This window comes from Rhopalosiphum padi, chromosome 3 (assembly GCF_020882245.1).
Source record: "Rhopalosiphum padi isolate XX-2018 chromosome 3, ASM2088224v1, whole genome shotgun sequence".
In the NCBI taxonomy this organism is placed as follows: domain Eukaryota; kingdom Metazoa; phylum Arthropoda; class Insecta; order Hemiptera; family Aphididae; genus Rhopalosiphum; species Rhopalosiphum padi.
The window spans coordinates 54363144-54388140 of record NC_083599.1 but is presented as its reverse complement, the minus strand read 5'-3'; the positions used below and the strand labels follow the sequence as shown (position 1 = coordinate 54388140).

Below are 24997 nucleotides of genomic sequence, written 5' to 3'. Positions count from 1 at the left end.
TCGATTTTTTATATCAGTTTGATTAAATTGATTATATTAATTTGTAACAAATTAATATTATAATAATTATTATTATTTATCTGCATTTTGATATTATCACACGGACAATATGAACTTGTAAACAAGAATATTAATAATTAATTTTGTTCGTAACCAATACATCACAGTAGATAATTCGATAGTTCCGTTTATATTTTCACATTGGCCATATCACTCAGATTTATATTATTTACACAATTTGCATTAAAAGTTAGAACGGTGTACAGGTATATAAATTAAATCTATATTAAGATTTACGTTATTATGTAAAAACTGTCGTGCATTTATAAGTAAAATTATTTCGCCTAGAAATTATTAAAAACCAAATGCACGCACTGCGCCTGAAGTGTTATCAGTGTTGATCATAATAATTAATAATTATACCTACTGAATGGTAATGAAGAGCGCTGATCACACGAGAGCACACGAGAAACGTGAATGAAGGCGTTTTTATGTGCGACTAAGCAAAATATATATAATATACTGTTGTGATGCATTCGCTTGTTCATTCAAAAAACGTATCGATCGTCAATCAATTCACAATAAATTGTCGTCTACGAGTATACGCGTCGCCGATAAAAACATATTAGCACAGCGCTAGATGGCGTAGTAATCTTTGCAGACACTTTGATCGTCATCGACATAAAATTATAATACGCGATTCGTCCAATATGCTCCAAGCAAACATTACGCACTTTTACAGCGAGTTACAACGTATACGGGCAACTGTGAGCCGGATGGAGTGATTTTTAAATTGATGGTATTAATCTGCAGTCTTAGGTAAGTAGGTATATAATATAATACGTATATGGAATATATTATACACGCAATCATATTTTTTTAATTATTAAAATATTAATACTTATAAGTTATAATATTATTACGTTATAATTACGGTAGAAGACTTTTGCATATTAGCTGTTTAAGAAACATATATACGAGCAAATTTATATATATTATAATTATATTTTACTTTAATTCCATTTCATATATTAAAAAAAAAATGCTATTTAAATTATATTAATATTTTTTAGTATATATATATATATTTAATAAGTCTTATACACTGTTGACAACTATTTATGATATATGTATTATATTTATGAAATGTCTAAAAAAATATGGATTATTAATTTAAATAATTAATAAATACAATAATGTATTAAAATCAAAATGGTAATAAAAATTAACAAGAAGTGCATATTTTTAATGCATAGTTTTAGGTTCTTAGGAGAATTTATACATTTGTTTATTTGGGGATTTTTTTAGAGCTATACACTATAACTATTTCTTTATCATAGTTGTAATCTTAGTAATGTTAGAATTGGCGACTAGCTGAACAAGGCTCGAATTTTGTTGCATTTACATGTTTTATTTTTGGCTTTAGTATTAAATTTAGTTTTTTCACAAAAAAATAGTTAGTCTCATTGAGAAAAATGCATATTTTTGTTGATAAATCTCGTATAACTGTATATGCATATGCAGGTATATTCAGTAGATATATTATTGGTGCATTTAAGTTCAAAGTTTCGGATTCTATATAGGTAGCGATGACTCATGAGCATAATAGGTAGTTGAAGCAAAGTAGGTTCAATGTTTTAATTTCATTATACTACGTACTTAAATCTAATATTTAGAATTTAATGAATAGAATGTAATTAAATACTTTTTAAGCTATCAGGAACATACCTAGCTTTATGTATTATTCTAACTTCGATAGTATCGATAAAATATATTGTTCCTGGTAAATGGTAATACATATACCTATATAATGTATTAAAATATAAGTACATTATTAAATATATTTAATGTATTATAGTATTATAGTATTATATGATTTATATTTACCATATCTAGTTTTTAAACTATAGATTATTGCTTCAAAACCTTTGAATTATATTGGATTTCGTAACTAGGTATCTATACTGTGTGTTCACCAATTTAAGGAACACTGCATTTTTCGACCGGATTATATTGGAATAAATTAAAGTTTTTTTACAAGCTAGTGGTATACAAGTACACATTTTTAGATAAATTTCAAATTTTTAATCCACTCGGTACGCACATGCGCAATACAATTTGCATTCATTTAAATGGCAACCAATGTAAACCAATGTAAAATACCAAATTCGGATAAGAAGAATTTTTTAAGTCATTTTGACTATTAACCAAGGCTCTAAAATAAAAATTGACTAAATAAGAGTCATTTCAATTTTAATAAATAATACATTTTTATATGATTCATTAACATGCATAAAACTATTTATAACTATTTATTATTGGTTACTTTTTGAATTTTTTACGTATTTTTTTTTTTAAACTCATTGAATGATATAAAATACCTAAAAAAATTCAAAAATTAACCAATAATAAATAGTTAAGTAAATTTATCCTGTATGGTTTTAAATATCAGATGTCTCGTATTTTACGAGAATTTCTCATTTTTAACTACTCATCCTGCTGTCTTGAAACTCTCACCGAAATGTTTTGTTTTTTAAAAAATATTTTCTTTGTAATCTTTTTATCGTGTTTCTTGTTTTGGGATATAACATATAAATAATTAATATGATTACACTACCTGTTCATGGATAATACTATTGATACTAGGTATATCGTATATCAATTGATGTTTTAGAAGAACATGAACATGAATATGTTTATGAAGTATAATGTATAAATAGTAATAATAATATTGTATGTTATTAATTTATTAGAACTTTTATTTTTAATTTTAAAATCATTATATTTTCGAAAACCAATCTGAAAATCAACTTACATACTTTTCTTAAAAAAAAGATCGTCCTATAGGCATCTATAGTCATATAACTAGAAGTTTTCATAATTTTTTTTTTTTTTTTATTATTATTAATATAGATTATAGATATTCATTTTTTTGGAAGTTCAAAACCTGCAACCCTAAAAAAATTTCAAAATTACTGCGTATCTGTAAAGCTGCAACGAAAATATTTTTTAAAAGACAGTGTTGTTACTACATAATAATTTTGTTGGGGACTACCTGAAATTCATTATAAAATCAGATACGGCTATAGAACAATATGGGTGGAAAATGACATTATAAAATGCGTAACACGCTTAGGTTATGATTGTATTTTAAAAATGACATTAAAATCATTTAAATATATTATATATAAAAAATATTAAAAACCTTATTATATTTACATAATATTATTAGTATATTAGATACAGCTGTATCTTACCTAGGTAAAATACACGATACCATAAAAAATTAATATTATACGTAGGAGAAAATGATTAAGTATATAATATAATATGCATAATTTACATTAAAAGAAAAATTGTTTTTAGAAATTACGTGTATATTTTGTCGAAAGAACAGTAGCAGGTAACATAATGAAATGTCACAACTCACAATGATAGTAAATTAAAAAACTATAAACTATAATTAACGTAAAAAATATTTATATACATTATATTCCAACTTCCAACTGTTAAAAGTCGTCACAGACGACTTACACTTACGACTATATTTTTTTTAATATAATAAAATATGTAGGTAAATAAAACAATTCATTAGCATCAATACGGATACCAGCTAAAAATAATTTATTCAGCAATATGGTAGTATAATATAATATACAAAATACTATACTATACATAACATTCTATTTCAGAACTGACGTGGAAATCATTTGATTACCATTTTTTAATGTCGTTATTCATTCTTCGAACGGCGTTGCCGACGATTGAACAATATATGGGTCACAATGACGTATGATGCAGCATAATATCGGAGGGCGAAGGAACGCAGGCACACACCACAGAGGAGAGCCAGTCAATCAATCTCTAACGCCCTCGCATAACACTTATTGGTTATGATGCGAGTAATAGCTACGCACGGCGCAAAATAATATTATAATGTTAATATAATACTTACGTTTTGCCGGAGCGATCAAATGTATTGTTGACTCGTCGAGCTTCAGTGGACTTGCCGCGCCGATATAGACACATTTCAATCGTTTGCATCTAAACAAATACATGTAAGTACCTAATCTAACCTGTAGGCATTAACGTATATGTATGGAAATTAATTAACTATTGGCCAATTACGGTTTTAAGGGAGTGGGAGTTATTAATCTTTTTAATTAGTAATTACGACATACATGTATGTACATTATGGCATGTATGTAATAATTGGAATTTCACCATGGGCAACCGCATCATAATTTTCCTTATAAACGCCACTGCCCCGATCGATTATTAATAAAAATCAAATTTTAATTTGACAAGTACGAATGCACTGTATTTAATTTCCTAAACGCATATTACGAGTTTAATCATAATACATATTATACAAGAAATAATTTTTAGAAAAAATATTTGATCGCACGCGAATCTTACGTGTCTAAGTAGTAATACTATTATTATTCGAAATCAATAGATTTATTGTCTTCAAACTATTATTAGTATTACTTAATCAGTGTAACTTTGTATTAGGTAGCTGTTATTATTATTTAAACTATTACATTTAGCGGTGAGATATCTAAAACATGTATATTACTATAATATATTTTTAAATAACAACAATGAATATCTTTACCTAAGTTCCGCACTTAATAGTTTGTAAATATATTATGAATTAAAATCTTTTAAGAAAAATCATTTCATTGTATAGTTACAAATAATATAGTATTTATTACTATAATTTAAATATTATTAGTTATTACTATTATATTATTTAATGTATCTATTCACTTTGAAATCCTACTACAATTATCAACAATTGGTTTCCAATATATCAGTTACATAACCATTTTTATATTTTCACAACAAAATCTATTTAATTATTAAAATCATTATATTTTGTATCAGTCGCAGTTACATCATTAAAGGTTGAATATTTCAAAATTTTAATAAATACAAATATTTTTATATCGTATATTATGAATGACGTGCATATTTACGTAAATATAATTATTTATTATAGGAGTTAATTATTTCACATGGCTATGGCAACGTGCTTGAAATAGTTTATTATCCACATATTTTATAATATAATTATTAAATTATTTAAGTACCTATATAGTTTAGATGAGTAATAAAATATATTCACTGTTATTATTGTTTATATTTTTAAAACATAAACAAAATATTTGTGCAGCAATTCATCAAAGCACAGTTTTTATTTTTTAACCAAATCTTATAATGAAAAAAAATACTTGATTAAAATTTAATTTATTGTTTAAAGTCGACGACTGGACCAATGGTATTTATTTTATGTCAACATCAAATATAAATTATTGTGCGTAAGGATGTAGGTACATGCAGTAATTGAGCATCTATATAATTACTTAATATTATAAATTATAGATAATTTAATAATGACAGTAAAATACATCTTGACCGATAAAATATACCGTGGTTGGCGTACTGCGGTTGTTTCAATTAACATATTTTAGAAGGTGTCTCTGACTCCGTGTCGTCAACGTATCTATCGATAAAATAGCCATTATGAAAACTTTGTTACGTCTTCAGGATAAAGTAGATAACAATAAAAAACAAAAAAAGTACATTTGACAATTTGTATTTGATAACCCGGATTACCCGGATTTCTACGATAATTTATTTTTCACCAGTAAATGAGATAAAACTTTTCTATATTTTATTTTTTTTGTTTGGTGGCTATTATCTAACTTCCAAAAATATATCGCACATAATATGATTGATTTCAAACTATCATCACATATTATTTAGAAGTTTTTTTTTAATCAATTAAATGTTTTGTTAAGTACATAATAATGGAAGCGGTTCAAACTTCAAAATATCTTGAAGGGCTTTAAGTATTCCCCCATTTTGAATACTCAGTGCATCTAGCGATATGATAGATAAAGCACGTTTATTAAGTATATCTTTGTGTAAATCATGTAGGTATAACACATGTTTTATGAATTAATACGTGACTGATTTAACTTACGATTAAATTTTAGACCATTTGTATCAAATTATCTTTTATTTTAGATTATGAATGAAAGGAAATAATATTATATATAGAATAGTATTACACTGAAGAGTTTTTTTTACAAAAAATATGTTTACAGAGGTATAAATACCTACGTTATATAAAATTGTTCACGCAAATCCCAACTTAGTAAATTTAAATTTTTAAATTACAAAACTAGTGGCATCATAGGTTACAAAAATAACTATATTTACTGTTATAATTTGATATAATAATTATTTATGATTGTTCGATATTATTAAATATTTGTTCCTAAATACAAATCTATATTTGATTATTCATATAATGTTCTTATTAAATTAGTATTATTACTGTAGACATTTGGATTATAATATAAATATTTTTAATTTTTATTTACGGACATTGATATTTGTATTAATTTTTCTAATTTATTAATATATTTTTTTATGAAATTAAAAATATTGCGATACGAATTCCTTTTGCTTTCATATTGTTATACTGTATAACTTATACATTTATAAATTATAATATACTAAACTCAATAGTACCAATAATCAACACGTTTAATATTGAGATATATGTGAATAATATCTGTTTCGTTTTTTTACTTTTTAAATTTGTTTATTACGATCATTTTATTTGATAGTTTGATGCATCTCTTTCATAGTATTATATTAAAATTATATATTACTTGAAAAATGACATTGGTTCAATTTATGTACAATTTACACAAAACATCGATGTCTATTATAATATATTCCAATTAAAATACGTCAAATAATTAATTATAAAAACGTTAGAAACGTTAGGAATACTACTTACCAATTAACTAAGTCAACCAGTTAATTAATTTTATTTCTTTATTATGTACATCGGTATTTTGCGTACTGTGTCGGTATTTTTATGTGATATTTATAAAACCGATTTTATTTTTATCTGTACCATATATAATGATAATTTGAACAACCGTACAGCTTAAATTGCAAGCAGACTACATAAGGTTAGATTTTATATTAATGAAATATCGCTACTATATAATATGTATACATATATGTGTATGTGCGTGTATTTTCAAGTATCAATGCACGTAATCTCTTTGACACACAGACATTTAAGACTCTTTTACGTCATCACTTTAGTATGAGATGCAATTAAAAAAAAAAATAATAATAATAAAATAAAAGATTCTGGCGTGAACGAACGATAAAAAGTGTAATGGTTGGGGGTGGAGGAGAGATTTTTGCGAAGGTAGCAACTTTTGTCCATAAGCACACTTGAAGCTGACTTGTGCTCTCGAAAAGTTACCAATAGTTTGCTAGCTTAGTAGTCGTCGAGCCATATTACGCATTATTAATTTAATGTGAGGCTTGATATTTTTTTTCTCATGACCGATTTCTATAATATCCTTATAAATAAATACAAGTGATTTTGCTTATAAAAAATAAATTATATTTTTAGTTTCTTCAAAAATAATGAAGTCACCCTGTCTTTGTGAAGTTATTAACTTTGTATTTTAGGTTTGATTTGAAAAACGAATTTAATTTTGAAATCCACATTTTTTATTCAATAAATTGAATGAAACATAATACGATATAATGCAGTGTTTCCTGACTTTTTTTCACCCCTTTTAGATTAAAAAAAACTCACAGACTCTTAACGATTTAAAAAGGAATGTGTTACTTTTTTATAAAACGGATATGTTTTTAAATAATGTCTATATTGTAAATAGTTTTATTATTATACAATTATACTTAAAATTAGTCATATAACTGACTTATTTTATATAAATATATGTATATATTTTTAAGTTAATATTTATTTTCCATTATACTCTGTATGTGTCATGTTATTACGTTGTTATACAACAATAGGCTGTTCAGACAAAACTGTTTTGACTGTCAAAATAATTTTCAACAATTTTATATAAGTTATAAAAGTCGGTTGTGATGTGTCAATTTCGATAATACTGATTTTGGGATTAAAATAAAAACGTGTGATTGGATGGAAATATAGTACCACTCGTATTAAGTTGGTTACTTTTATAATTTTATCAAGACTATCTTTTTCTAAAATTATAAAAATATATATTTAATGAAATGAATATTAAATAGTTTAAATTACTTGTGCCAGATTGTTTGACCAATCATTCGACATTTAATGAATCAATAGTGTACTAATATAGTGGTAGTAGTGGTACGTTAAATACGATTTAATATAGCCCCTGATTGGTCTATCAAATTAATTCATTTTGCTCGCAACCCAGTATAATAAAATTAAATATTTTTATAATAATGAAAGTGAACTAAATACTATTCATATTAATATATATGTACATTGTACATACCCGTTCATACCACAGCTATAAGTAGGTATAGTAGTACCTATAAAATACATTTTTTCACCAACATTACATTATTAATCTTTTTACTGTAATAATATAATACAACTGCTGCAGTAGTGAAACGTAAAAGTCACTTGGGTACATATTATAGTATTATGTTTATTATGCAGTCTGTTTTTACATCGATCAGTGTGAAACCTCTATGCAAATTTGTACACTGTATACAAATTTATATACTGCATAGTGTTCGAGTTACATTCAAATGTATCCATTAAAATAAATATTTCGTTAAAGATTGATTTATTTAAACAATACATGTTCAACAGTCGTTTAATTTACACTTATTTTATCTGTATTAATTACTATATGTACATTATTATACTAGTAGTATGTATTTGTAGGTTCACAGCACTTTTTGGCAGGGAGATTTTAAAAGCTTAAAGAGAATTATTCGTCTAAAAGCTATTTTTATCTGTGTAAGCATAAAATCACAGTGATTCAGGGTTCTCAAAAACCATATTATATGTTCAATGTTCATAGCAACTTTTCATGATCACACATTAAAAATGTCGTCCTCGTGCAATCATTTTTGAAATTATTTTGAAAAATAATTGTTTTAAGTTATAAAAGAACGGGGATTAATTAAATAAAAAAATATATCAATATCTATTGATTTTTATATATAAATACGTATATCATATTTCACATTTAATATTTTAAATTAGTTCTAATTTATTTACAAAAGTTTTCTTACTTTTCAAGTAAAAGGTATAAATTTTACAATATACGATCATGAATTAATAAACAATAAGCAGTTAAACCTACAAGATATTCTGATGCTTTGCTTTCTAATTGCTCTTCTACTGATGAAGCTGTAGCTGATTGATTATATTCTGAAGTATCAATAACTATAATTGAAGCATTTAGTTAAAAAGTAGAAGGACTTAATATCGGGTTCTAAATACTTTTAACGGTGCTGTGGTATACATTATATATATACACGAGCTGATAAGGTAATACCTATTTATGCATTATATTTATTATATTTTTATATTTTTTCGTATACTATATATTTTTAATTTATAAAATATTATCAGGCCATTTATTTTAATCTATTATTGTAACGAGCCACTAGGATTTGTCCCGGTGTCCCGCCAGGCCAGTCCACCCCTGCAAATATGAGACAATTGCATCTTAAATTAAAACGACATTAGAATATTTCAAATTGTATATATTATTAATGCGTATTAAAAGATAAATTAAATAAAAATAATTTTCAGTTTGGTTCCCTTTCCATGCTGGCGTCCTGGGCAGTCGCCCAGGTCGCCCATAGCTTTCGCCGGCCCTGTATACATATGTCGTATGTATTATGATTTTATATTGCACAGATGTATAAGACTGGCAACGCAAAATCATTAATGAATATTTACTGCTCAAATATATATTAATATTATAATATATAATATATATATTTATTATAAAATAAATATAGTTTTCATAATATTATTTGTGTAAATTTTTTTTTTGGTATTTTTTACCGGTATCAAATGCCAACTGATCTATTTATGAATGTGGTAGGTAATGTGTTTATCTATAATCTATAGAGATTATATAGATTTATATTCATATAGATTATATGGAGTTTAATAAGTAAAAATTAATATTAACTAATTGGTTGCTAGTTGCTGTTTCATCGCAATCAGGAAATCAGGTTTATTTCGAGTATATTCTGTTTATTTATCGTGCGTCCCTAAGCTTTGTACTTCATTTTTGCATTTCGTTTAGTTTAGTTAAATAAAGAAATGTTAAAAATGATGAGTTTTCCCATCGTTTGCGTTCCTATCAAAATATTGTTAGTAATAATTCTCTATAGGAATTGCATTGAAGAGATATTTTATACGTCAGAATTGGTTATTTTTTAAGCACATTTTGATAGTTTAAATTCGGGTTTTAGTCATTACCTAATAAAATCATTGTCGGTAATATACTTATACTAATATATACATATACGAGATTGCAGTTAGCCATATTAACACAATTTTAAAAATAATTAATTATTAAGATGTTTTAATGATGTCAACACATACAAGTTAGAGCTTAATAATATTCAATAACGGCATTTATATACGTCACCATTATAGACAAAACTGCTGACATCATTCGAACTTGTAGAGCAGAATATGAGTGTTTGGCATAACCTATGTATATAATTTGCATAAAAATAAACTATCATCAAATTAACATAGTCTTATCGTATACAAAAATGTTGAAAACAAAGCCATATATAAAAATATTATATACGGTGGCTATTTTCCTAATATGCGGTCTACCTCCGTTTTGTGTAGGTACTACCCAACTATAAATATGAGCATAGTATGCGGTGTACCAATGTTGTGTGAATTCTGCATAATTATTATTTATTGGTTTATTACCTTATACCTATACCAATTTATATGTTTTATCTTAATTTTTCAAAAGGGTATATATTTTATCATGTAACAATAATTTAGTTGGTTTAGTGTCATTTGTGGTGAAGTAACTTTTTATTTGTCTTTGAAGGCCTTCTTAGATTGAAAATTGTTAAGAAAATGTGTGGTACAAATGAAGACTTATTAGAGAGGTACTTTGCTATAAGGATTAAATGAAAATGGAAACATTTTTGATTCTTTCTAAAGAGATATGAAACTATGTTTTGTGGATAATCCGTAATATCGATAATAGTTATACTTATACTAAAATTTTTGATCACTGAATAATATTTTTTGTAAAATCATAGTTTTAAATTTTTAAATTTAATAATAAATTCAAATTTGTTTTATTTATACTTTTAATAATATTACGGTAGACTATGTTTCTTTTAGTAGACGGTATATATAGGAGTCTATAGGTATACGACCAACTAAATAAAAATATAGTTGTCATGACGATAAATAAATTCATAAATTTGGAATCTGTAGGTATCTACAATGTTAGTTTATTTTTAATAACAAACACTACAATAGGAATAATCATGTAATATTATAAATCAAACATGAATTGAGCACAAAGTGTAAAAAATAAAGAAAAATTACAGCATTAAAAAATTGATAATATTTAAATGCTGTAACAATAATTTTATCCATACAAAAAAAATGGACATTATCTTTGTCTCAAGTATAAAACGTTCCAAAAAAAAATTACACTATAAAAACGGCAATACAGCATAATATATAAAAAATCGGCCAAACCGCATGCATTATTCTCATTACTCAGTTTTTCGCAAATTTATCGAAAACTGCTGAGAGCTTACAATATTCAGACTAACTCGAAGTACCATCAGTTTTCAATTTTTAATCGATAGACTGGCTTATACGTAACGTCGTAATTAAGTGTTTTTAAAAAAGAACGCAAACCACACGTCATTGAAAATCTTTGACCCGACATGGACTTATCTGTTTTTTTCCCATAATTATATTCTTTTTATTTTTTATGAAAAAAATGTATTGTATGTATAGTATTGATATTAAAATTATTGATATTATTATTTTAAATTAAATAAAGCTATATATTCTTGGCATTAACTTACAATTTGTTGAATGTATGCAAGTATTGCAAGTATATACACAATGATTTTTAGTGCATATACTGATACACTGATCATTGATATTAATATATGTACTATAAAGATATTAATAATTGTAAAACAAATAACATAGAATGAGGTTTACATTTTAATACATTTTTTATCAATATAGCTAACTATTAAGTCACTAAAACTTTTACTTAATTGATGGTTGATATTGATAGTGAAATTAGTAATGTATTAGTTTATTATAGTTGATATTTTGCACTTACTATAACCACTATATGTCACTCAAATACTCGATCATAATTTAAAAATGTGTTTATACTCGTATATCTAAAATAAAACATATTCAAACATAATACATGTATTGGAGTTTACGGGATGAATCTAGGACTTCGGTTTTTAAGTAAAATGTTGAGACACTTTTAATTTTAAAAATACTAAAAGTACCAAATATTTGAAATATACCTACTTATCACTTAAATTTCTACTGAGAAAAATGAATATTATACCTAAGTCCAAGAATTGGACAGGTCAGTTAAAAAAATTCTGTATGGAGAATAATAAGAATATGAAATATAGTAAGTGATAACATTACTTTAAAATCTTTAAAATTCATATTATAAAAAATTTAAATTAATACTAAATACCAAACATTGAATGTAAATTTGTGGTTGCATATACCTACGCAATACAAAAATAAAAATATCTATACATTCGTACGTCACAACCTAGAATTATCGAATTTACTTTTTTTTTAGAACTAAAAATTTATATTATAGTATTTTACTATAAAACATTTAAGGTTTACATTTACAATCCTAAATATTTTTTAACCATAAGTACTCATTATATATTTAATTAAGATAAATTCTAAATATAACTTATTTTCGTTAATTTATGATTATTTTCAAATTAAATTTATCACATACATTCGAATATCCATCGTGAATTAAAAATTGTGCATTAGACAAATCAATAAAATATATGGAATCTATAAGAGTTACCTACCTGCAACCTGCATATTTGTAAAACAAAGATTGATTCGGAAATTCTCAATTCTCAACTGATACTTATACTTCTTTAATTATAAAATGATAATTAAGTAACTGGTACTTTATAGGAAAAAAATATTTAGTTATACATAAATATATATAACTTAAGACTACAAACCAAGTTTAGTTAATTTAGTGTAGATACCTGTTTAGAATACATACAATATTATAATTTATAATTTATCAATAATATTTGAAATGTCTGATTAATATTTTTTTATACGTGTTTTCGTACATTGTATATTCAAAAATATTTTAATTTTCTGATATAAATAAATAACATTAAAATTAAAATATGACTGTACTTGGTATTTATGTCTTAGGTTTACAATTTAGTTATGAAGAATTGGAATACAAAAAAAATATCCAGTGCTATTATAACTAAGCTTATAATTGTCCTCTATGTTATCAAGTAAGTATAATAACTAATAACTAATAATAATGTAATATTACTTTTTTTTAATAGTACGTTCAGATTTTCAAAATAAAAGTACAGGGTTAATTTTGACAATATTTTATGTATCCCCATTGATAAAAAAAATACATTTTATAGTTATTTTAACTCTGTCTGATTCCTTAAAATACTTAAATTATTATAAATATTTGTTTACTAATACAGTTTTCAGTTATATTCAAATAAAATATAAAATTCTATTGAAAGATGTTCGTCTTCATAGTATCTATACGTATACACCAGCACCAGAATCCTAAATTTTGAATTATTCAATCTCTTTGTAATTCATGTTTCATGTTTTGTTTTCTTTTAAATAGTTTTCAATTTAGATATTCGAAATGCTTGGAATTCAGAGATATTCTACCAGAGGATGCAAAACAATATGATAAAATGAGACCACCCAAAATAGATGGTACGGCGACAAAAGTTCATTTTCATGTTACGGTGATGGGCTTAGATTCAATCGATGAAAATGCAATGGTAACTATTGTATAAATTAAAAATTATTTTGTATTTAAATGGTTTTTTTTCATAAGACATACGCTGCTGATATTTTTTTTGCTCAAACGTGGAAGGATCATAGACTTCGTTTGCCGGAAAATATGACTTCCGAATATAGGTTAGTGTCTATACATTTTTTTTATGTTAATCATGAATTTCTTTAGATTACATTGAATCATTCAAAAGTTCTTAATCTAAGTCAATATAAGTAATAGTAATAGTTGTACAAAATAGGTTCAAATAGGTTGTATAAAAGTTAAAATCGCATATAAAATGTAATAATAAATTTTATAGTAAATACTTATATAATAAATTTCTAATAAATCTTTTTTCAGATTATTAGAGGTTGATTGGTTGAAAAATATTTGGAGACCGGATTCGTTTTTTAAAAATGCCAAAGCCGTTACTTTTCAAACTATGACAATTCCAAATCATTACATGTGGCTTTATAAAGACAAAACTATTCTCTACATGGTCAAGTATGATTTTAATATTTTATTAACATCAGTAGTAGTTATCTTTATTATAAAGTTAATTCAATATTCTTCAAAGTGATTTTTCGTTTTTAGATTAACGTTAACATTATCCTGTGCAATGAACTTCATGATATATCCACATGATACACAAGAATGCAAGCTTCAAATGGAAAGCTGTAAGATAAAACTGTCATTTAATAGTAAAACCACTATAAAATTGAAATATCTAATTTATTTCAGTGTCTCATACCACTGATGACATGATATTCCAATGGGATCCAGAGGTACCGTTGGTTGTCGATGAAAACATTGAATTGCCTCAATTGCAGTTAGTTAAGAATCAAACTGCTGACTGCACTCAGGTTTATTCCACCGGTACATATTTTCCTATACTTATACTAGTTATAGCTGTTTAAAAATATATAATAATACGAGTAACAAAGTATTACAACTAGCGGCATATACACACGGGGAGTTTGGGTGTTTACTAATCTCCCTTAATTATTTTACACTATATAAAAACGTAAAATGTTTGTATACATGTATATGTATTAATATAACTTCTTCCTCCCATTATATATTTCTGTGTATTTCACAGACTACAGTGATTCTAAAACGTTTTTACACATTGGATAAGTAGGAAGTCAATAAGGAAAGGCTATACTTGGCATTAATGATAGGTATGTAAATGTAATTATTTGAGTAACCTGTATAAAATATTTCTGATAAATTAAATTTTATTTTTTAAGATTCTAATAGGCGTATTAAATTGTTTTTTTAGAAAATAATATATTATAAGTTGTTAATTAACTCATTATATTTTAAATTATTTTTGTTTGACAAAAAAATGAGCTTTAAATATTTTTCCAATAAGAAACTATAAACCTATGTAGTCTAAACCATATATCGATAACATATAGATTAAATATAAAACAGAAATTTATTTTGCAGTTTCTCCAAGTATTTTATATAAATTGCTAATATTTATAGCATATCTATTTAAAAAAATATATTCATCATTTTCAAGTACGTAATTTAATAATAATTTTGTTAATTATGTTGTAGCATAGTATCATAAGCACAAATGAAATTTATTATTAACTTTGCCTAGTGTATTCTATTATGTCTGGTTTATAGATTCATACTACCAATTTTTATATTTTTATATTAAAAGTCTAAATAAGTTTGAACTTATAAATTGTAATTAAAATATGTCATAAATTGATGCAATTACTTAATTTTTCAGGAAATTTTACATGTCTTGAAGTTATTTTTGTTCTTAAACGAAGACTCGGGTATTATCTGTTTCACACTTATATTCCTACCTGCCTTATTGTCATTATGTCGGTAAGTAAATAACAATAATCATATAAAATAATAATAGTTATTTATAGACCTAATAATTTACAAATAATAACTACACTCATAGTAACCTATTCATAATGTAAGTTCTTTGCATGCCATCTTAAACAAAAACAACAGCTTATAGATTACCTAACTTGATGGGACTTGTATAGGTCTTTATTCCTGGTTATTTCATTTTTATAAATTTAACTACAAATTTGAAATTATAACCAGAAATAGAATGTAGCATAATATTTATGGTATTTAATATTTATATTATTATTTTTTTCGCATTTTTTTCTAGTTGTCATACTATATTTAAAGTTATATATTATAATATTGTTATTGCTCACTTGAGTTTACTCTAATAAATACATTATTATAACGTCAAGTGATAACCACAAACAGTTGTCCATTAAGCCGTACTAGGGACCAGTACATAGCATAAGTTTTAAGGAGTAATATATAGGTAATTCATAGGACATGTACGTTTGGGTTGTGCCAATGTGTAAGTAGTAAATCAACATTAGTGTGTGTAAAACATTATCGTTTTTGGTAGAATGCAATTTTTGTACATGCATGCACATTTCAATACGTTGCAGAAAATTAAATTTTTATTCGTATAACTAGAAAAATTACTAAAAGCAAAAGTAAATTAAACATACGAGTTCTTGTAGTTCGCTTGTAATTTTTAAAAAATAGTTTGAATTCACAAGTTTTTAGACCAGGTTATTTAGGAATAACCTTTTCTAGGTATTTAAAATCTTATGTGCCCAAAATTAACACAAATGCAATGCAATTATTTCATGGAATTCTTATAATAATATCTTAATTTTGAATTTTTTTAAAGTTATTAAACTTAACATGTAAAATTAACTTTTAAATAGCCTGAATATCTGTTGAATAATTTATACATACTTTAAAAATTTAAATTGAACATTGTGAAAAATATGTAATTTATTACCCTTATTGTTCTAAATTTTTAAAATATATGAAAAATAAGTGTTCTGTGATACTCTTAGTTAGGTATCTTGTATTTAACTATTTTCAGCTAGTGACAAACATTGCTATTATAAAATTTATAAAACAGCAATCAAATTAAAACATTTTTAGTGGGTTTCGTTTTGGATTAAACCTGAAGCAGCTCCAGCCCGTGTGACGTTGGGTGTTACGTCTCTATTGACATTGTCAACACAACACGCTAAATCTCAAGCTGCACTGCCTCCAGTTTCATATCTAAAAGCAGTTGATACATTTATGTCCGCTTGTACAGTGTAAGTATAATATATGAATTTTAAATAAATGTATTTAACAATAGTAATTTACAAATAATAATTAAGTTTGAAGTGGGGGACAGTTTTAAAATTACCTCTTGAAATTTAATTTATTGAATAGGTACATACTATAAAGTATTTAATTAAAACGAGAATGTAAATTCCAGAAAATACGGATTCTTAAAATGTAAGACACCAATACACCATATTATGCCATATATTTATTTGATTTTAATTGCATTTATTTGCATGTTTATATTTAACGGTTATATCTATAACTAAATATTTATAACTAAACTAATCAAATGAAATTAATTGCTATTAAATTGAAATATTTTATTAAGAATACAATTATCATCATATGTAAATGGACAGCAAGTCACAAGTTTCTATAAAGAACTATTATGAACTACTATTAACATATTATAAACGTTTATGAATATTAAAATATACGTAATAATTATTCATATTAATTTATTACTATATATATTATTATAGTTTTGTATAATAATTTATTACCAATTGTAGAACTCTCTCTGGTGTTATTATTTTTTAATATGAAAACTTGTTATATTTAAATACTTGTAATTAAATTGATGAAATAATTAATATTTAAAAACAATCGTTTGCTATAATATAATATAGTATATTTGCATACATTAATTCACTGTTTATATAAACGCATCATATAATTCAACCATCTATATTTTAAATTCAAAATATATATTGATTAGGTTGTTCATTATAAATCATATGATACTAATAAAATCAGTGAATTGTATTTAATATAAAGTGTATTTAAATAGATAATCATCTAAAACATTATATACAAAATATCACACGGACATAATATAGTATTAGAGCCAAAAATAATAATAGGTATTATATAATGTTAAAGGTATGAATCAAAGTTTAGATACCTTTTTAATAATCAAGGCGCGTGTATGTATGATAACCGTAGTGGTATCGGTGATAATTTAGTTAGGTACAGCCCGACTACCATGTCCATAATTTTGCTTTGTATACAAATGTCATCTCAGAACGAACTGGCGAGATCTAGATTATTTTAGTAGGTGTAAATCAAATAATATTTTGAACTATACTTGGGTACCTACCCAAGATATGAAGTATTAGTGCATCACGGATGAAAAAATAAAATAAAGTGTACCTACCTAAGGGTACAGTAAAATTTTCGAAAAATCTTATAAAGCTATATTTTTCCACTGTAAACATTTTTGAAGACATTCTATTTGTTTGTGTATGTTAAAATGCAGCCATATCCAATAAAAAATTGTCAATATTTCCTGAGAATGTTTTCATATAATTTCCTGTGATTAATTTTTACTTAATGATATTATATGAAATATCCAATATTCGTTCAAAATATTTTTTTGAACTTTTGTATCAAGTAGGTGCTAATAACGTTTTACAAATGTGTATTTCAATTCTTAGTTTCCTACAGCATACGTTATTTATTAATTGATTGTAATTTTAGTCATTAAATTACAGATTTCTTATAAATTATTTATCTTCGTTATACATAAAAAATAAATTATAAATATAATATTATTGTTAAATCAGTGCGTTTAACTAACAAAATTTGTAACCGATGTATGTTTTAGGTTCGTATTTATGGCTCTTATGGAATATTGTTTGGTGAACATAGTGCTTGGTGATTCCGACATGCCGCCAAAACCATTAAATAAAAAATCATTTAATTTCAGCTTCAGGGTAAATATCATTTTTAATTATATTAAAATTAAACAAAGGGAAATAGTTAATTATTTCTAAACATTTAAAATCAAGATTATTAATTTATTAGACTTCTACCTAACCGTTTTGGAGTTCATTGTATTTTAAATGAGTAGGAAATTAAAATAAAAATAAGATATCATTGATAACTTATCAATACATAAATTTAAATTCATATTAATGATCAACTTTAAAAATAAAATGTTACACAAAAATGCATTAAATAATGTAAATTAAATGCTTAACATTAAACGACAATTATGATGAAAGATCTCTTTGAAGTAGGTATCAAACTATCATCCTGCAACCATCGAATATTATTTAAAGAAAAATCTTAATTATATTGTTGGTAACTTTTACGAATAAACTTACTTAAGAAAATGCTCAGAATGTGTTCACTTCACATGAATATAGAAATTAATATTCCAAATATATTGTTCCTAAGTATTTATTATGGGTTACTTTTTATGAATAAAACTATATAATAAACATTATATCATACCATAATTATTTATATTTCCCTTTTTTAACTTTTAACGACAACATATACCCATTTTACAGCTTTTCTAGATTTCCACATGCTTTATATGTATATTCATGTGTTATTATTATTCCCGTATTTATAATATTTTTTAAAGTAAAATAAAGAAGATTAAAGTATACACCCTGTCTATAATTACATAAGTGTGGATTATGCTGTTCCATCTATACTTACATAATATAGAAACAAATTGACATTTATGAATATGGTTTTAATATTATAAGTAGGTGTTGAATATTCGAATTATTTTAAGTATATTATAATATGACATAAAACCGAAGGTAGCTGACGCTTGTTTATATAAAGCGAAAAACAATATAATCAATGATTTAATCATTTCTAAGACTATCGAAACCTCACATAATTGTAAACAGGGTGATCATTTTAAAAATAAACATTCATTTTTGCGAAATTCTTTAAACAATTTTTTAATAAGAATTTATTGTAGGTTTTTTTATATTTTTTCTAAATGATAATCATTATAATTTTATACAATGTTTTTTGATAAAATTGAAAATAATTTAATAATAAGGTTATGAATTAATAAGTTAATTAAAAATATATACAGGACTAGGAAATTTGGAATGACCGAATATCATGTAATTAAAAAATACTTCAACGTTCTATATTTCCAAACCATTATATTTGTTCGAAAACGATTTAACCTAACCTATATTGTTTTGCTATGTGGGAAGATTTTTATATGATGTAAATAACATGATTTTTTTTTATAAAAGTATTAGATTTAATTACAATAGAATATTGGGTACTTTCCTGTTATACGAGACTACCATGATTTTTGACAACATCACAATCCTGTTATTTAAGACTACTAAAATGGTTTTCGCGACTACCACCCAAGAACTACCTCCTTTATCGCGACTACCACAATTAGCTGTACGATATTCACGCACTGCGTTCTAGCGTAGCAATTCACAATTGTTATATTAATATTATATTATTATATATTAATATAGGGTGATTCAAAATTTATGTTACAGCCATTTTAACACATCGATATTCAAAATAGAGAACAATTTATGATACAAAAGTTTTTTGATGTAGAAACATCTAAAATGATTATACGACACTAATATTATTACATTTTTTTTATATATATAATTCGTAAATATAGCCATCATTATTTATTATTTTATTTGTAGATTTACCATTTTTTACCACTATTATTTTTGTATTTATTATAATTATTATTTTATTGTTTTTAGTGACAGTACGCCACATATGTAGCGTGTGTTGTGTAATACATTACAAATGTCTACTGGGTATTTAGATACTTTTTTTATATATATAATTCGAATATAGCCATCCCAATAATACCTACTGATTAAAAAAATATCAAAGAATTAATTATGGAGGTGCACTGTACAAATATAAATTTTAAATAAAACTAAGGTAGTCTGTGATAATAGGAAAGTGTGCAAATTTTGGTAGTCTTAGATAACGGGATTGTGGTGTTTCACTAAACAACCGCGGTTGTCTTTTATAACGGAGGTAGTCTTGGGAGGTAATCACGAAAATAGCCGTAGTCCTGTATAACAGGAAAGTACCGAATATTGCATTATTATTTATAGTTTATAGATTGTTTGCTAACATCTCAAAGTCAAGTACTAAATAATTCAACCGATTGTTTATTTTTGTGCCTTTTCCTTGGATTTTTATAATTTATTTATTGAAGCACCATCAAATAATTTAATTTTTTAAATTACATATGCTATTGATAAAATAAAATGTAAATACAAAAATAATAAAACATATTTGCTGAACATTTTGAATGAATACGTAGTACGCACTTATGACTTTCGCGGTAAAGTGGTTGTATACTAGAAACTTATAATATAATAATGTTCGGTATACTTATTGTTTTTACTATTTTATTAAATTTGCTCTAGGTTAGGTCATTGGTGTATTTGAAGGGAGGAAACACAAGCAGGCCCCTCTTACCCATCGCCACTGAGAAGTTTTTTTAACAATATCGTGCATAGTACCTATATATTTACAGCATAACTTTTTTAAAAGTCATAAATTAATTATCTAGTTAAGACATTAGCCTTGATTGATGGCTTTAAAAGGACATTACATTTTTATATTTTTAGTTTATAAGAAAACTTTGCCCAATAGCAAATACTCGTTTTGTAAGAGAAGAGCTTTAGCTGCTTCCCATAAAAATGGTACACGCATTGCGTCCCAGTATATTGGCCAGGTAGTATATTTTTCTTTTTAGGGGTTTTCCGTGGAATATTTATTAAGAGGTCTTGAAATCTGATATTATGTATTATTTTATATTATAAATTACGATAGATATGAATGGATTTTGTTTCTCGAATAATTTATAACAATATCAATCTGAAAAACTATCAAAATTGACTATGACATTAAATAACAAAGTTAGAATTTATAAAAAACTTATTTATACAATTATACCAGTTGACTTTTAATTAGATTTAACGTATATTTTCTTTTTGTTGTAAAATAATTATACATTTAACAAAAAAATATTATTTATTATTTATTTAATTATTAGTTAGAACTTCTGATTAAAATACACAAATTGCGTCCTGGATCTTTCGGTACATAATCTGAGTATATTTTTTTTGCGGAATGCAATTCAAGTGCTTCTTCTGTGAGTAGGTATCTACCTAGTATAGCAAATGACAATACACATGATACACAATTAAAAGTAAACAATACTTGAAAAAAGAGATATTATGTTATTCTCCAGCTCTTCTTCCAAAGGTACCAACATGGGAAATATGTATTGGTAATATATAACCATTAATACCTATCATAATATTATAATGACGTGTTTTTACATAGCTATAGTTGTAAAGAGATAACAAAAATCGATCGTTTATTTTTGATCCAAATAATTTCATGAAAATATCTTTTGGTTTGCAGAGCAACTTGAAGTTAAACGATGGCCACCCGATCCCGCCGCCCCCGCGTCCACCACCACAGGCCACTGCGGCCGCATTGGCCGCCACAACGGCCCTCGCACAGAGAAACCGCACCCGGGCCATAAACATCGATAGATTTTCGAGGGTGTTCTTTCCGTTGCTGTTTGCGGTACTCAACATGACGTACTGGGTTATTTTCGCACGGTTTTTATAATGCCATCGCGCGATAGTCACCCCGTCGTCTCACACACCCACTACACTAACAATACCCATCATTAAATTTATAATACGACTTACATCTGATTTTGTTAATATCACGACGACGGTATTTAGGTACCTAACAATATACGTACATATTAGAGATAATATGCGCCTATACAGTCACTATATAGTACACCAAAACAATTATTGTACTGTATACAGGGTTATCCAAGTAGAATTATTCGATGCTTTATTATTATTAATTAACTTAGACAGCTTCCTAGGTCACCCGATCTTAATACTTTGAAGATTGACTACCTTTTTTTAGAAATTTGTTAAAGATACTGTATACCACGGACTAAGATATATATATATGTATATATCTTAGTTCGTGTTGTATACCTAGTACCATTATTGACAACAACCACAGAAGAGTTAAACAATTAGCCAAATCAGTTGCAACCTATATATACGTATATATGGAATTAATTTGAGTTTTGACTGTAGATGTTGTTTGTTTGACCAAGTGAAGCCAAGCTACATAGAACATTTATACTTTATAGGTATATTATTAAATACATTTGAAATATTATTCTTTTATTTAATTTGAATCTAAAAACTGAAAATATATAATAATTTTAAATCGGACGAATAATTTTGAATAACTCTGTATAATAATATAATGTATTTTGCATGTATACCGCAGTTATATAAAACCTGAAATACCTATACGCAAATCAGACGTTTAAGAACTATTGATGTACGTCGTGGTATATAAAATTGAAACGATGATGTTTGAAAATTAAAATAATTTTAATCTGACAGTTACTCTATCTGCATTCTCCGTGAATTTCATAAATGCGTCAATCACCTATATTATCATATCGAATTGCAAGCTATATCTTAATATGACGTTGCACGCGTTGTTTTTTAATGATTAAACAAATCAATACCTATATTCGTAAAATTGAATTTTAAAAAAAATAATTAAAGTGTGAGTTTCTTCAATTTGATTGACCTATTTGTTTTCCTGTATAAAATAAAGAAACAACTTTTTTAAATTCTGTTTTATTAATCTGAAATCACGCGTACGACAGCATGTGATATACTATAACAGTTATAGCGTTATATATCATTTTTTTTTAGGGGGTCGCGTTACAAAAAAATAAAAAACTGAGGGGTCACGATCCAAAAAATGTTGAAAACCGCTGCTATAACTAATAAGTGTTTTAAACAGTCAAATTAGTGAAAAATGCGATGTATGGTAATGATAATCCGATGCCAAATATCGGAATTAAAGTGAAATACTGTAATAGTTTTAAAACTGTTGGTCCATAGCACTGAGAAGATATATTTTTGTTGTAACTATAAAGGAGCTCTGAGATCATAAAAGGTTTGAGAACCACGTTAGTAGGTATATAATATTATATTAATATATAAGATAATATGGGAAATTTTCGATTACTTTTAATCTGATCGACAATATTTGATTCTTCGCATTTTTAAAAACGATTAGTTTAAATTATTCGTTTATGCGCGTGATACGTTATTTTAATTATAAATATAGTTTCCAATGACTCTCATAAAGCCTAGTCGTAGCACAACCATAACGGAATACAAAAACATATAATGTAGGTTATTTAATAAAATTGTTGGCGATTTTTCAGGAATTAATAGATTACTCCCAGAATTTGTTTGAATATTTTCTTCAGGACAGCATTTATAAATTTTGAATTGCTATAACTTGCTATCACCTAACTAACTTTATGCTAACAAAATTTCACCCGATACAAGTTATCAACAAATTTATCGGATATATTTCATGTATGAATTATTATGGACTAATGATTGTGCTGCTAACTTTATGTGGATCTTCAATGTTATACCTTATACGAACAAATATTACTCGCGAATATTAGCTGCAATACTTGCCGTTAAAGCAGATCACTCATCACTCGCACTCAAATTGTACATATATGATCATGACCTTCTGGTTCATACCGACCACAGTTGTATATAGTATAAACACGTATAGGTATATATTAAAAAACAAATTACACGAGTCAGTGATTACGAATTCAAGACTTGAAATCGATTTTAAAGAATATTTAATATCTATAAAAATCATTAAAAATGTTTTAATGTCAAAATAGATTTTTTTTTTTTTTTTAATGATATTATTGATATTAAAAATTAATAATGAAATGAAATAAAAATTAGAAGCAATAATTTATCTCAAAATAATAATTGTTCCATAATTTTTATTTAAGTACAAATTGGTTTAAAATTCAACAAAGCCAAAAGCTCCATTATTATCATTATTATTTTATCGGTAGGTAGATATCAAAATTAAAATCGTAAAAATGTTAGTGATATTTAAATTTAAAAAAAAATATGTTTAAAATCTAATTAAAAATCAGAAAACATTAAAACCAATATTGTACAATATTTAAAGAATCATACAATTTTAAAATTAATATATATTTTTTTTAATCAAAATCAGAAAAAAACTCTAATTTTTATGATTAAAAAACAAAGTCAACTTTCATTTCGATTTCAAACTCTAAGTGTACAATATTT

General features: G+C 25.4%; 1 protein-coding gene across 2 annotated transcripts; it reads left to right on the top strand.

Annotated features, from left to right (window-relative positions):
* Positions 1-517: 517 nt before the first annotated feature.
* Positions 518-23478, top strand: LOC132927066 (glycine receptor subunit alpha-2-like). Of its 2 annotated transcripts, none has more exons than XM_060991514.1 (12): positions 518-819; positions 3693-4058; positions 13283-13371; positions 13731-13893; positions 13950-14032; positions 14250-14393; positions 14484-14566; positions 14631-14765; positions 15637-15737; positions 16848-17008; positions 18631-18739; positions 22218-23478. In XM_060991514.1, exons 3-12 carry the CDS (start codon positions 13298-13300, stop codon positions 22428-22430), a joined length of 1266 nt encoding a protein of 421 aa, XP_060847497.1. In that variant the 5' UTR covers positions 518-819; positions 3693-4058; positions 13283-13297; the 3' UTR covers positions 22431-23478. The 2 variants fall into 2 exon arrangements, with proteins under 2 accessions (XP_060847497.1, XP_060847498.1); XM_060991515.1 differs by having other exon boundaries at positions 518-823.
* Positions 23479-24997: the final 1519 nt, after the last annotated feature.

Bases quoted from the DNA above. Each gene is read 5' to 3' on its own strand.
- LOC132927066 (XM_060991514.1), top strand. From the start codon at position 13,298: ATGAAGAATTGGAATACAAAAAAAATATCCAGTGCTATTATAACTAAG. The intron at 14,394-14,483 runs GTATGATTTTAA...TTTCGTTTTTAG, and splicing joins ACTATTCTCTACATGGTCAA to ATTAACGTTAACATTATCCT. The intron at 15,738-16,847 runs GTAAGTAAATAA...AAACATTTTTAG, and splicing joins GCCTTATTGTCATTATGTCG to TGGGTTTCGTTTTGGATTAA.